The 15,402-nt window shown below is 37.5% G+C and overlaps 1 protein-coding gene across 1 annotated transcript; it reads right to left on the reverse strand.

The window, feature by feature from the left end:
* Positions 1-4,246: 4,246 nt before the first annotated feature.
* Positions 4,247-8,134, reverse strand: LOC107799131 (uncharacterized). Its single transcript, XM_016622211.2, has 7 exons — positions 7,797-8,134; positions 7,412-7,529; positions 7,027-7,115; positions 6,888-6,934; positions 6,722-6,810; positions 5,918-6,051; positions 4,247-5,004 (listed from the first exon to the last, which is right to left on the reverse strand). The coding sequence occupies exons 1-7, from the start codon at positions 7,890-7,892 to the stop codon at positions 4,324-4,326; spliced, it is 1,254 nt and encodes a 417-aa protein (XP_016477697.1). The 5' UTR covers positions 7,893-8,134; the 3' UTR covers positions 4,247-4,323.
* Between the last annotated feature and the right edge of the window lie 7,268 nt (positions 8,135-15,402).

Consider the following 15,402-nt stretch of genomic DNA (forward strand, 5'->3'; position numbering starts at 1 on the left):
TTCGGGGTTCAGTTTCATGTCGTATTGTGTGAGTATTCCGAAGGCTTCTCTCAAGTGGTCGATGTGATCTTCTTTCCTTTTGGACTTGACCAGCATGTCGTCTATGTAGACTTCCATCATTTTACCGAGTTAGTCTTTGAATATCTTCGTCACCAACCTTTGGTAAGTTGCCCCCGTATTTTTCAGTCTGAAGGGCATGATCCTGTAGCAATATGTCCCCTGGCGGGTGATGAGGGTGGTTTTTTCCTGGTCCTCTTCCTCCAAGAGGATCTGATTATAGCTCGAGTAGGCATCCAAGAAGCTTAGTAGCGCGTGCCCGGCTGTTGCGTCGATGAGTTGGTCGATGTGGGATAATGGAAATGAATCCTTGGGGAAAGATTTGTTCAGGTCGGTGAAATCTACACACATCCGCCATTTGCCGTTCTTCTTTTTCACCATGACTACGTTGGCGACCCATTGGGGGTACTTCGACTCCCTGACATAGCCATTTTCCATCAATTTTTCCACTTCTTCGTGTACTGCGTCATTAATTGCAGAGTTGAACTTACGCCTAACTTGCCTCATCGGGGGGTAGAATGGATCGACGTTCAATTTGTGCGTGGCGATCTCCTTTGGGATACCTACCATATCTGCATGGTTAAAAGTAAACAAGTCTATGTTAGCAGTTAAAAATTCACGAAACTTACCCGGTTCCTGAAGCTTGTAGCCGATGTAAGCTTTCTTGCTATAGTCATTCCTGTCTAACTGAACGGGGTCGAGGTCCTCTATGGTTGATCCTGTGGCCTCGACCGTATCGAGGTCTCTGATGACGTCCTCGCTGTCATCACATACCGACCTCGACCTTGTTGATTGCTATGCCTATTTTTCTTTATCCTTTGTTTATTGGGTGTCTGTACAGTCTAAGGCGATGAGGTAGCATTCCTGGGATGTGCGTTTCTCCCCTCTTCTACTGAATATTCCCCATGGAGTTGGGAATTTGATGACTTGGTACAAGATATAGGGGATAGCTCGCATGGTGTGTATCCAAGGTCATCCTATTATGGCGTTGTATGTTGTGTCCTGGTCCATGATATGGAATGTGGTTGTTTCCAGAGTGATGCCACTTGCTAGGATGGGGAGTGTGATCTCGTCGGATGTTCGCTCAACAGCATTATTAAAGCTTGTTAGTGTGATGCAGCGCGACACTATCTTATCTTCGAGTTTCATTTGTACAAGTACTCGAGGATGGATAATGCATGCACCACTCCCATCGTCTACCATAATTCGTATCACATCAGTATCTAAAATTTGTAAAGTGATGACAAGAGCATCATAGTGAGGGAAGGCTAAACCGTTGGTATCCTATTTATCGAAGATGATACTTTCTTCGAGTTCATTATACCGTTCGTGGGCGATCAACCGTTTGACCTTGTGGGTTGTGGTGAACTTCACGTTGTTGATGGAGGCGTCGTCCCTACCATCGATGATCATGTGGATGGTGCGGGCTGGCGAGGGAAGTTTTGGCATCCCTTGATGTTATTCACGCCCTCTAGCGAAGGTGGTCATTCCTCGATCGCTCAGCAACTCCTTGAGGTGTCCTTGTTGTAGCATGTTTACGACCTCCTGTCTCAGAGCGATGGAATCTTCGATTTTGTGTCCTCGCTCTTGATGGAACTCGCAGAGGGCGTCTAATTTTCTGGTATTTGGGCCTGACCTCATCTTTTGCGGCCATTTCACCTTCGGTTCGAGCTTCTCTAAGGCATAGACTATCTCTGTAGGTAATATACAAAAATTATAAGCGGATAATAAAAGGAATACTTCTCTCGTTCCGGTGAGTCCCCGTTCTCGATCGGGATGGGCCATCTTCATGGCGGGATGAAGATGCAGCAGTGGTCCTGACATATGGGAGATGTCGTTCCCGGTTAGGTCGTGAGGCAGCGAGAACCCTTCTGACATCATTTCTTCGATCTTTCCTGGATTCTGCCTGCACCGAAGTCAGTCGATGGGTTGGCCCATTGAGGCCGTCCTCGTCTTCTCGGACTTCGGCGCAATATGCATTATGTATTTCGTCCTAAGTCGTTAGGGGCACTTCATAAGATGACTCAATAATTTTCTTGTTGCCCTTGAACCATTTCTGCTTAACCCGTTTTGGAAAGCTGCGATAGCCATCCCTTCCGATACATTCGGTAAGGTCATTCTTAATCGGTAGAATCGGGCGAGGAAGTCCCTCAATCCCTCTCCCGGTGACTGTTTGATGGTGAATATGTCATTTACTATCGCCTCTTCCTTTTCGGCCCCAGCATGGGCCGTTACGAACTTGTCAGCCATTTCTTTGAATGTTTCGATGGAACACGGCAGCTGCGAATCCCACGTTAATGCTCCTCCAGTGAGGGTCTCGCCGAATATTTTTAGCAAAATGGAGGATACTTGTTCTTTGGCGAGGTCATTGCCTTTCACAACGGTGACATAATAGGTAACATGGTCCTCGGGGTCAGTCGTGCCGTCATATATTTTCAAGTAGTGCGGCATTTTGAAGGTCTTTGGAATAGCATATGTGGTGGCGGCGTCGCTATATGGCTGCTCTACGAATCGACCGACGTCTCTCCTCGGCAAGAGCTTGGGAGCGCCCGGTATTTTATCGAACCTCTCTTGATGTTCTCTCATTTGGTCCCGAAGTAGCTTATTCTCATTTTCCATTTCCTCCATCTTTTTCAGAACTACAGTGAGAGCGTCGTCGCCTGTATTGCCAACAACATTGTGAGTAATACCTGTCGTTGTAGGTGGAGGAGGATGTTGATCATGTTGCTCGTCCACTGGTGGCATAACACAAGTTCTTGCATTTTCTATGGCCGTATCCCGAACGGGCTTATGGAGGATGCTGGTTAGCGTATCAATTAGCCAGGCCTCAAGGAGCTTCTTTATTGCTGGCGACGCCTCCTCTACCGTGGATGTGTAGGTTCTTACCAAGAGATTTTGTGATGCTGCAGTGGAAAGGATGTGACCCACCTCGCCTGGGGGAGGCATTGGGCGTTGTGTCCTCGTCCACTGCTTCAGAGCTCTCATGGATGATGTTCATGAGGTTGGTTGGGAGGTCGCTCATTATTCTCATTCTTTCTTCTCTGTTACCTGTCATATTAGATCTATGTATGCAAAGAGAAAAAAAAAATTCTTGTTCTTGTTTTTTTTTTCTTTACGTTAGTAACCAGTGTCAGTTGTAGATCTAGAAGAAACTAAAACAGTTAACTAGATAATCCCCATAGACGACGCTACATTGTTTGACCAAAAAGTATAACTTTCGGCTAAACTATTAAATTTATGTAATAACAGGTTAAATCTAGTTAATGATAATAACTCTAGATGCGAATCTTGAAAACGCGTGTGAGATGGGACATATCCAATGAAGTGTTGGCAATGATAAGCACAAAACGTTCATAAATAATGAGCAATAATAGGGATATAACTAGCAATAAATGGCATTTAAGTAAATAAGAGGAATGATTCACCCAATAAAGGATAGATTGGACGAATGTTCCTCCTGGCAATGATGAATGATAGATAAATCCAAGGTTTGTTCGAACTATTGTCGGATCAGGTGTAAAAGTGGTGGAATAATATGGGTAAGAATCTTGATAAAAATGTAGTCTTTGTATCCTTACAAGAGAGAGAATCTTCTTCTAAACGTGTTCTTATCAATGAATATTGCCTCCCCCCCCCCCACCATTTATTTGAGACATGTATCTAACAAACCCTAGTAGTACAAGTGCAGAGAGTATTCTCTTTAATATCCTATTTCAAAAACCAGTCGTTGCTATTCTGTCAATGATGCTCGACCTCGGCCATTATTGCCATTTTTACCACGAACCTTGTTGTTCCCTGGCCGACCACGACTGATTCTTTCCTTAATGCTGCATTACCCTAAATATTTTAGAGCGAATTTTAACTTATACAGTATGATTCGCCCATAAATGGATTTTAATGTGATGTTCATCATCTCGACCATGCACGTTATCTTGTTCCCATGTATTGTTTTTGCATTGCCCAAAGGTAGTAGTAATTAGCTAGTACAAATCACATAACACAAAATGAGACATTTCACGATATTTCACATCCCGCATATGACGTAGTCTATTTATTTTTTCTCTATGAAACACATAACAAATTCTATTTACTATGACTGTAGATATTGGTGTGACAAAGCAACAGAAATAATTGTAAATTCCATTGAACACACTAGGGGTAATTGAGAAATAATTGATCAATTATTAGTTGGGGAGGAAAGTTCACAGTCAGTAATGTAATGGTAATAAACATCTAAGTAATATATTTTATGTAGTATAAGTTGTATCAAAACCGCTGAGAGACTGAAATATGATGGCGTTGAATGTGTGGCGAGACAATAGATATTAGGCCACCTAATGGAGGTCTCATCTTTGACCTGTAAGTCATCTCATCGTACGGTCTACGATAAAACTTCAAGAACGGTACAAATGACTCTCGAGACTTTTCTGTCTTGCTTACGTGTCCCTCTTTCTTGAAGAACATTGCTGGTGATTGAAAAAATGAAGGCCTCATAGCCCTTGGATGGTTGATGAAGCTTGGATCTAATAAATCTTGTTTTTTTGTTGGCAAAGGTGTGGAAGGGAAGAATCCTTTTTTAACGGCTCCGATGTTGCCACGTGGAGTCCTAGTAACAGGTGATGCAAAGGAGTAGGATCGAGCATTGAGAAATGAGATGGCGGGGCCCAATAAGGTATTAGTGGGGCCTAATTTGGAAGATGACGTGTCAGTTAAAGTAAGAGACCATGGTTTGAGGGAGTCAAAGCTATTGGAAACTGTGAAGGCAAATCTTGAAGAGGAGCATGACCCAATCTTGGCTGTTGATGACATTGATGAAGGAGAGTTGAATGTATGGGATGCTGATTTTGGATCATACGAAGTGAAGTAATTGAAATCCAATGATTCCTCAAAGTCAAGTGATGATACTACCATTGTAAGTGGTGCTAGCTCAACAAATGATTTCACTCCCTGTGATAAACCAACCACAAAGTAAAGATTTTAAGTTATAAATGTGGATAATATAAATAATATTTTACACTATCACGTTACACAAATGATATTTGTATATAAACCTCTTTAAAATGTAAATTTCTAATATATTTTGAATATAAGACAAGTTACTTATTATAATAAGTAAAGAAATTATGCTGGCGTCAAAGTTGCTTACAATACTATAGATGTGCTTTTCACTAATTTGACTTAAAGCCTCTTTGGCCTCAAAAATTATTTATTTTCAGATATACTTTTGTTCAAAAGGACTTTTGCAAAATAGCACTTTGTGTTTGACCAATTCATTTGAGTAGTGCTTTTTGCAAACTCATTCAAAAAGATTTATTACTACTTTTTTTCCTAGCTAACTCTTGTTTTTTCTTACATCATTCAATAAATATTTTTGGCCTCCCAGAAGCTTGGCCAAACGGACTCTTAGAAATAAATTACTCTGTTCAATATCAAATACTAGTCCCTCGGCAAAACAAGAAGCATTTATTACTACTTTTTTTTCCTAGCTAACCCTTGTTTTTTCATTGAGTAGAAATGTTAATTAAGTTAAATATTTAAGAATAAATAAAAAGATTTTAGATAATTACCCTAATAATAAAGGTTATAAAATAGTATCAATGTTAACTAACAACAATAACAACAACCCAGTATAATTCCACTAGTGGGGTATGGGGAAGATAGTGTGTACGCAGACCTTACCCCTACCCTGGGGTAGAGAGGCTGTTTCCGATAGACCCCCGGCTCCATCCCTTCAAAAACTCTTCACCTTACTCTTGGGGTGACTCGAACTCACAACCTCTTGGTTGAAAGTGGTGGGTGAGTGCAAAATTCCTAAAATGCAGACAAAATAAAGTGGACGTAATATAAAAGTAAATAGTACCTTCCAAAGATAAGAGAAAAGAGGAGGAGGATCAATGACAAAAGCTTTGTGAAGGCGGCCTGGATAATAATCGCTGATAATTTTCAGTGTAGGCAGCAGTATGTTCATAAAAGTTGATGCTGACCTGAAAAGGCCTGCATTTGGCAATTTGGTACCCCTCAGTTATAGTAGAAGTATTTGGTCAAAACATAACTCCCAAAAATAAATTATCATCACCCAAGGAAACTCACGAGAAAAATTCAAACTTCTTACAGGCTTTGTTAGGTTCTGACAAGGTAAGAAAAAGTATAATTCTGGGTAATTTTGCTTGACTTTATTGAGTATTTGAAGTTCCTTTTTTGTTTTTTAGATAAAAGAGAATGACAAGTTGTACCCCTACATTCACAAGTTTGAAAGCAACAACTCAAGGGCACTCCAGGCAAAGCATGAAAGAATTTCAGATTGTTGCTTGCCTATTATTACAACTAGCTAATAGGCACTAGGCACAATCACCATCTCCTTTGTTTGATTAGTCAATTAATTGCTCTTTACATAAGAGACTAGGCGTGACATTGGAACTTAAAAGGATCTGAAATAGGAGTATTAACTATACTAGAAAAAGCTGTCTTTGAGAGGTATTTACAGACTGATAATTCTTGGAATCTCCTCAGAATAGAATGTATAGTACTCACTACTTTAAGCTGAGTTCTGATTTGTCTAAACAAGTAAATGTGAAACTAAACTACCATTCTACCCTTCCTTTTTAAATTTCTAGATGACATAAATAAGGGTAATTTTTCATTGAAAAAAATAAAAAGAACTTACTTGCATCAAATAGAATAACAAATTGTTCAACCCCTTTTACCATAGTTTGAATTGCCACCTCCAGTGTAAACACTAGCAACCGAGTAAACCTACATTTTACATAAATTCAAATTTTAGTTAAAAACCCAGAGAAAAAAAAATTAATAAATAGAATTAAGGTACTTACAGTTTCTGTGAGTGAAACTTCTGATAATCTTGTTTGATTCGGAAAATCTATATGTTGGTCCAAAAAAGAATTACACGAAATTACGTATGTAGAAATCAATTAAAAAATATTAAGTAGAAAAGAAGAGATTTGAAATTACCAGGACAGGCCTTGATTCATCATCATGTCCTGAAACATAAGCTGCCCCTTGTGCTACCTCAGCCGAGAATTCATCGGCAATTAGATGATCTGAAAACTCAACCCAATAAAACTTTTAAAAGGACAAATTAAAGTGAAATCAAGCTTCTGGTCTAATTTAAGAATGAATTTACTTTAATCGTAACTAGATTTTGATGAGTACTTTAATGAGCTGTTTCAAAATAAAGTAATTAAACGGAAACAAAAGATTCTGATTCTTTTTCTTTGGAACGAACAAAGAGATAAAAATAGAAGGCACGGACAAACGAGAACAAATGGTTTTACTTTTATTTTTGAATAAATAGGGAGGGACAAATTTGAAAGAAATTAGAGAAAAACAAATATACCAATGGCTAAAGAGTTTCTCCAGGAAAGACAGTTGCGCAGCTGCTTAGCAGCTTTCTTAACATTGTCGCCTTTGGCTTTCAGAAACCTCTCTATACATGCATAGTTACAGAACTTCTCCTGCAACCATAAGATAAATTGCATTTGTACTTTCAGCTACGGATATTTAATTACTAGCTACTACTTGTTTTTCATCTAGTTCTCTACTTCAAAGTCTAACAAAATATTCATAATTAAATACAACATATCTTTATTAACAAAAATAGAAGAAGATAAAATTAAAAGTTTAAACAACTTTTGAAGTTTGAACCGTAAATATAATAAGTTTATGCATTAAGAATTTAAGACAAAGCTATATACATGGAGAGGGGAAAAGAAAATAAAAACCTGTTTAACTGTGAGAGGTTCTTGCTTTCTGAGAAGGTTTAGCACAGCTTCAACTCTTTCTTTCTCTTTCGAAACATTCTGCTCTTTCTTTCCCATTCTTAATAGACAATAAAAGAAGGAAAAGACTGCTGAGTAATAATGTTTTTATATGTGGGTATCTCTTCTTAAATGGAGTGAACAGATGAATTTTTCAAAGGAAACAGTGAAAAAAAGAACAAAGATGCATATTCTTCTTTACGCAACCATTTTAAAAACTGTCTGATGAATCTTGTTTTGTGTGTTGGTTTCACTAGTGGAAGAAGAAAGCAATGCAAGTTTCTATTCTAGTCTTGTGATCTAGATATCAAGTGATGTGCTGATAGAGAACCCGTATTTATAGGCGTGACGGAAGCCGTTAACTAGAGTCAATATTGCCGTCACGGCTCGAACGGGAGCTCTAACAGAAAACGTTAGCCCACTTCGATCTTTACTTACTGCCGTTTGCATATAGTGGAAAGATAAATGGGGAATAGCCAAATTACACATGTTGTAGTAACACATTATTTTAAGTGGGCGTTTGGACATAAGAATTGTAAAATTTTGAAAAAAAAAATTTAAAAAAATTCAAGTGAAAATAGTATTTGAAAATTAGAATTGTGTTTGGATATGAATATAATTTTGGGTTGTTTTTTATTTTTTGTGAGTGATCTGAGTGAAAATTTTGAAAAACAGTTTTTTGAAACTTTTCAAATTTTCGAAAAAATTCAAAATTCATCTTCAAGTGAAAATTAAAAACTTTATCGTCAAACACTGATTTCAAAAAAAAGTGAAAAATATTTCATGACCAAATGGGCGCTAAATGTGCGTATATGTTTCACAAATAACGATATACTATTGTAGAGGTATAACTTACACTAGAATTTATGTATTGTTTTATATGAGATAGAATATTAAAAATTGTGTATTAGCAATATTTAAATAAAAATTTAAGAAAAATATACCCTTAGATTAGAAAATTCTTGCATAACAATTTTTGTTTTATTATTTACCCCATAAAAAAAATTCGTACATTATTATTCACCATATAAATAATTTTCATTATAATTTCTGCCATAACGATAACGTTAACCGAACCAAATGTTAGTGTATGAACAACTAATAATTACATTTCTTAAGACTTAGCCTTGAAATTGAAATAAACGGCAGATATCTTAGTCCCGGGCGGGGAGCTACCGGAGGCAGTAAAAATAATATAAATAAGTAAGCAAGTAGAATGTTATTAAGCTTTTAATAGGATATAGTGTATGCTAGTCAGAAAATTCGTGTCCCTTACAATGATAATAGAGCTCACTATTTATAATTACACCTAGGGAACAAGGTCCTGGGATCAAGCCACTCTTAAATGACAATTATGATGGCCATTGAAGAATGTGTAACGGTTGGCAGTGAATGCCATATTCTTTGTGACAGATCATACACTTAATGCTATAGAGTATTTTTCATTGAATGTTATCGAATGGCAGACATTTATTTTGCCTTTATGAGTATCATTCTCTCCGATGACAAGCGAGATCATTACCTTCGGGTTCGACTGTCTTTTGTCTTCGACCCCACGTGTCGCCTTCTCATGCGATTATTAAATATGAATATATTTTACCCCATACATATAGTCCCCCTTATTTTCCGGTAGCATAATTTTGTCGATATCGGTTGGTCGCCTCTTATTTGTTTAATCCCTTCCGGAGTTGAGAATTTCAGGAACGGATGATATGTTGGTAGTACAACCTTCATCTCATGTAACCATGGTCTCCCCAGGATGATGTTGTAACCCATATCGACATCTGCCACCTCAAAAAGGGTTGTCTTCATCATCTCTTCGATATTTGTGGGCAACAGGATCTCTCATAGGGTTGTTACACTTGCTAGGTTGAACCCAACGAGGAGATTTATAGCCAGAATGATGCTTCGGGTGAGTTTGGCTTGCTCCAACACCCCTCATTGTATGATGTTGGCCGAACTTCCTTGGTCCACCAAAATACGTTTAATTTTAAAATCTAAGAGATTTAAAGAAATTACCAACGCATCGTTGTGCGCTAGCAAAAATCCATCTGAGTCTTCCTCTATGAAAGTAATATCATCTTCAGCGACTTCCCGAAGTCTCTTGCTGTGGTTCACTAACACCTTCATCTTTTTTGTTGCCGAGAATATAACCCCGTTAATCTCATTCTCCCCGAAAATCATGTTGTTCATCGGGCGCGGGGAATCTTCTCCTGCTTTTGAAGGTTCTGCATTATCACGATTGCGACTATAGTTGTTTTTAGCCTAATCACTTAAAAATTCCCTGAGATTGTCATTTTTCAGCAACGTCGTCACCTCTTTGCGCAGATGTCGGCAGTCTCCAGTCCGGTGATCGTTTGTCCCGTGGTATTCGCATCACAAATTAGGATCCCTTTGGATGGGATCGAATCTCATTGGCTTCGGGAACCGTGCTTCTTTAATGTTCCTCATAGCTGATACGAGCTCTATTGCGCTAATGTTAAAGTTGCATTCGAAAATCCTGCATAGGAAGAATCTTTAGAACCTGATGTTTCCTTATTCTGCAACGACCTGTAATTTCAGCCGCGATCAATTCTTCTATCGGTAGAGAACCTATCCTTGACTGGAAACCTATGCCGCATCCTTTGGCCTGTTCATAGGGCAGAAATTGACCCCTTGAAGACCGTCGATTTGTGTCAAAATCATCTTTCGATTTCTCTTTATTCTTCTCCCGGTCTCGACCCTTGAATGATGACGGGAAATTGAGTTGATCATCCTCGATTCTTATCTTTGATTCGTAACGGTTGTGAACATCGGACCCATGCTGTCGCATAGAACTCGAGCAGAATTTTCTTCAATTTCTGGGAAGCATCGGAGCTCCTCGGATTCAGACCTTTAGTAAATGCTTCAGTTGCCTATTCATCCGGTATGGCTGGTAGCAACATCCTTTCCTTCTGGAATCTGATCACAGACTCCCGCATCAACTCGGATTCTCCTTGTGCAGTCTTGAATATGTCAGCCTTTCAGGCTTGTACCTTTCTGGCCTCGGCATGGGCCTTAATGAAAGAGTATGCGAGTATCTCAAAGGAGTTTATGAAGTGCTCAGGCAAAAGCGAATACCATGTCAGGTCTCCCTTCATAAAGGTCTCCCCTAATTTCATCAGTAAAGCTGACTCATTCTCATGGGGAGCTAAATCATTCCCCTTCACCATTGTTGTAAAGGTGGTGATATGTTCCTAGGGATCTAAAATCCCATCATACTTCGGCACATCCGGTATTTTGAACTACTTTGGGATCAACTCTGGTGTCGCGCTCGGTTTGAACGGCAATTGCGAGTACTTCTTTGAATCCGGCCCTTTCAGCACTGGTGGTGCGCCCGGAATTTGATCCATTCGAACATTTATCTCCCTCATAAACCGCATGAGTTCGGTTTTAAAGGGATCATTCTCGTTGTTCCCGGATCCACCACCGTCCCCCTGGCCCTGTCGAAGCCGACTTCGCCCCTTAGGGTATTGTTATCGACCCTCTGCGTTGTTTGATTCGCGGGAACACCGGGAGGAACTGCATATTATCCATTCGCATTGTTGGAGGCACCCGACAACGTCTGCTTTAATTCTGTCATGACCTGATCCTGCCGCGAGAGATGACCTATAATGGCCTCTTGTTGCTCCTTCAAGATCTTTACTGTTTCGACGACGTGCTCGTCTTCGACATCATCGGGAGTTGCCTCTCGAACATGTCGTGGATATTGTACGGCGTGAATCGGCGTGGCCTCGTTTCCCTTGTTGTGGGTACCACTGATGGAATCTTCATGCTGAGGCTGATTTCCTTGGGCCTCAACGTTGTGTGTGTTGTTGACACCATTATCTGCCATTTTTTTTTATGATTTTTGCTAAGAACAAGAATCAAACAAGTTAGTAACAGATGCAGCGATCAATTCAATTATACGACTGTCTATGCCCTATGGTGGGCGCCAAACTATTTACCCGTAAAATGGTACGGTTGAATTTATACGTGGTTTATAAACAAGTAAATCGATTTGATCCAAAAATAATAGATGAAGTAGACAAAAATATAAGACTTAGCCTTGAAATTGAAATAAATGACAGATATCTTAGTCCAGGGTGCGGAGCTACCGGAGACAGTAAGAACAATATAAATAAGCAAGAAAGTAGAATGTTATTAAGCTTTTGATAGGATATAGTATATGCTAGTCAGAAAATTCGTGTCTCTTACGATGATAATAGAGCTCACTATTTATAGTTACACATAGGGAACAAGGTCGTAGGATCAAGCCCCTCTTAAATGACAATTATGAGGGTCATTGAAGAATGTGTAATGGTATGCAGTGAATGACATATTCTGTGTAACGGATCATGCACTTAATGCTATAAAATATTCTTCATTGAATGCTATTGGATGACAGACATTTATTTTGCCTTTATGAGTATCATTCTCTCCGATAACAAGCGAGATCATTGCCTTCGGGTTCGACTGTCTTCTGTCTTCGGCCCCACGTGTCGCCTTCTCTTGCGATCATTAAATATAAACATATTTTACCCTGTACATCCACGAAGATGGGTAAATGAAAAAATGTTAGTTACTTTAATTTTATGAGCAAATTTTTTGTCGCATCTACGCTTATTGTGTGTTTTGGATTATTTAGTAAGTCGTCTACAACATGCTCCCTCGCCCCAATTCCTTCTATTCGTGGTAAAACACATGAAAATGTTTTGTTTGATGGATTATATATGTCGAAATTAAACCCTCGACCTATAGCTTCGTGCCATATTTAATGCTCATTTAAAAACTTAATCTTAGAGAAATGATGTTTTTATTTATTGATTTTAGGAGAATTCGTTTAATGCTACTTATTCTGATCTTTTATTCTTCTTAAGCATGCATTAAATTCCTGTAATTGCAATTCTGTCGAATTGTATGTTACATCAATATGCTTTCTTTTTTTCTTTTTTTTTTCTTCAGTTTCACTACTAGAAATCCGGTAAAAACCGATCAAAAAAACCGACCAACGTTGGTCGGTAATGGCCAAAAACCGACCAAAACGCGACCATTTACGTGTGGACAGTATTTTTGTGGTCGAAAAGGAATACCGACCAAAGTTGGTCGGTTTTTTCCGACCAAAGTTGGTCGGTATTTTAATTATGTAAAAAAAAGATTCACCATCTGAAAATCGAACCGGGGTCTGTACTGTGGCAGGATACTATTCTACCACTAGACCATTGGTACATTTTGTTTTAAGACTGTCTTTTATTTGATTTATACTCTTTAATTGCATTTTCGCACGAAAATAACCGACCAAAGTTGGTCGGTTTTATTAAAAAGTAAAATTACCGACCAAAGTTGGTCGATTTTTTTAAATGACCCGCCGAATTAACCGACCAATTTTGGTCGATTTTTTTAATATTAATTTTTATTTATATTAATTGAAAAACCGACCAAAGTTGATCGGTTTCTTGAAACATAAATTTCGCGGGACTCAAAAATAGTTTCCCGCATTTTTGCGCTAAAGAAAACCGACCAAAGTTGATCGGTTTTGTAAAAAAAAAAATTAATTTTTTTTTTGAAAGACCGACCAACTTTGGTCGGTTTTTTGGTCGGTTTTTTTACCGACCAAAGTTGGTCGGTCGACCTTGGTCGATTTTTGCCGAATGTATTATCAATTTTGGCAGCTGAAATTTAATTACGGAGTGGTTCATTTAAGGAAGTTCAACATAAACTCATTGTGCAGCAGCAGAGACTTTTAATGTGGACATGCACATAACAGTCCCTCAGGCTTCAATGAGAACAACTAATAAATTATAGTAAGTGCAGTTAAGTTGGTGAGGACGTCTCCCTAATTAGTAGTACTACCTTTCCTCACACTTCGATTTTTCAAAAAAAAATTCATATATCCATGAGATGCTAGATCTGCATCATCGCCTTTTTTTAGAAAAAGCAATAGGCCGAGATTTTATAATTGGGGATTTAAAAATGTCAACGTTTTAGATTTTTTAAACCTCCTTTGCCATTTTACTTGAATATTTCTTCACGTCAAGAAAATTCAGTAGGTTACAGAATAATTTTTCAGCACGAAGGAAATTCAATTAAACTCTAAAAAATACTTTAAAAACACATAAACCAAAGAGAATTAAAATAATCACGTAAACACACATAAGTCAAAACTCAAAAGTGGTCATAATGGTTAGTAAATCTTTTTTAAACAATGTTCCAACTCCGTCCTTGCAAATGTTTACAACAAGCGCAACCCTTGCCCCAGTTTCTTGCTTGGGGATTATTTATTTATTTATTTATTTATTATTATTATTATTATTATTATTATTATTATTTTTACAACATTTTAAAAAGGGAAAAGGTCCAAAAATGACCTTGTGGTATTCGAAATGGATCAATTATAACCCCCGTTTAAATTTGAATCCAAAAATGACCCTGCCGTTATAAAATGGGTCTAATAATGCTCTTGTGTTATTCAAAATGGATCAATAATACTCTGAATTTTTTTTTAAATGCTTTTAAAAACTGAAAAATATATATTCTGTAAAAACTAGAAAAAGAAAGGAATTTGCAAAATATATATTTTTAAGTCTTTTCAGTTTTTTTAAAGTATTTGTTTTGTAAAAACTGAAAAAAAAAATTTAAAAAACTGGAAATTTATTAAAAAAAACCCAACATATAACTGTAAATGAATATTTAAAAACCGACTAAACCGACATAATCGTACCGTGCCGAACAGATTTTTAGATTTTTTTTTAATAAAATCGTATGTTTTTATATAAATCTATAACTGTACCGATAATTATGGTAGATTTTTTATTTTATAAAAATAAACCGAAAAAATATTGAACCGTCAAATTAAAAAAAAAAAGATTTTGCAAAATATTTTTATTTTTTTAAAACTAATGCATATGTAGTCCACTGCTTTAGGAGAGTTTTTTGTTCAGAACAAATACTTTAAAAAACTGAAAAGACTTAAAAATATATATATTTTGCAAATTCCTTTCTTTTTCTAATTTTTAAAGAATATATATTTTGCAGTTTTTAAAAGTATTTTTAAAAAATAAATAAATTCTAGGGCATTATTGATCCATTTTGAATAACACAAGGGCATTATTAGACCCATTTTATAACGGCGGGGTCATTTTTGGATTCAAATTTAAACGGGGGTTATAATTGATCCATTTCGAATACCACAAGATCATTTTTGGGCCTTTTCCCTTATTTTTATTTTGCATTTTTCAATCTCCAAATAGATGACGGCATAAGACGGCGAGAGCATCCCCATTTCTCATGCAAGGTAAGGTAATAGAAGTACTCCATGAGTTTTATGATTTACAGTTCTTCATTCATTCTTGTTCACATATGAAGGTCTTCTTTTCACGTGACCAAAATGTACCAAAGATGGATTTATATATATATATATATATCCTTATTTTCCACCTACTCTAAGACCGATAAACACAACAAATAATTTTTCAAATTTTGAATATCACTCTCCCTCCTTTCCCCACGTCAAACTTAACAGCCCTGCATTCTCATAGTTTAATCATGATTGTCTGAAACAAATTTCACATTG

Source organism: Nicotiana tabacum, chromosome 22 (genome assembly GCF_000715075.1).
Source record: "Nicotiana tabacum cultivar K326 chromosome 22, ASM71507v2, whole genome shotgun sequence".
Taxonomy (NCBI): domain Eukaryota; kingdom Viridiplantae; phylum Streptophyta; class Magnoliopsida; order Solanales; family Solanaceae; genus Nicotiana; species Nicotiana tabacum.

What these genes read in the sequence shown, in the direction of transcription:
- LOC107799131 (XM_016622211.2), bottom strand. Translation starts at nt 7,892, where the DNA reads ATGGGAAAGAAAGAGCAGAATGTTTCGAAAGAGAAAGAAAGAGTTGAA. An exon ending in ATGAATCAAGGCCTGTCCTG is followed by an intron (nt 6,935 to 7,026) that starts GTAATTTCAAAT and finishes ACCAACATATAG; the next exon opens with ATTTTCCGAATCAAACAAGA. An exon ending in TTTTCTCTTATCTTTGGAAG is followed by an intron (nt 5,005 to 5,917) that starts GTACTATTTACT and finishes GGTTTATCACAG; the next exon opens with GGAGTGAAATCATTTGTTGA.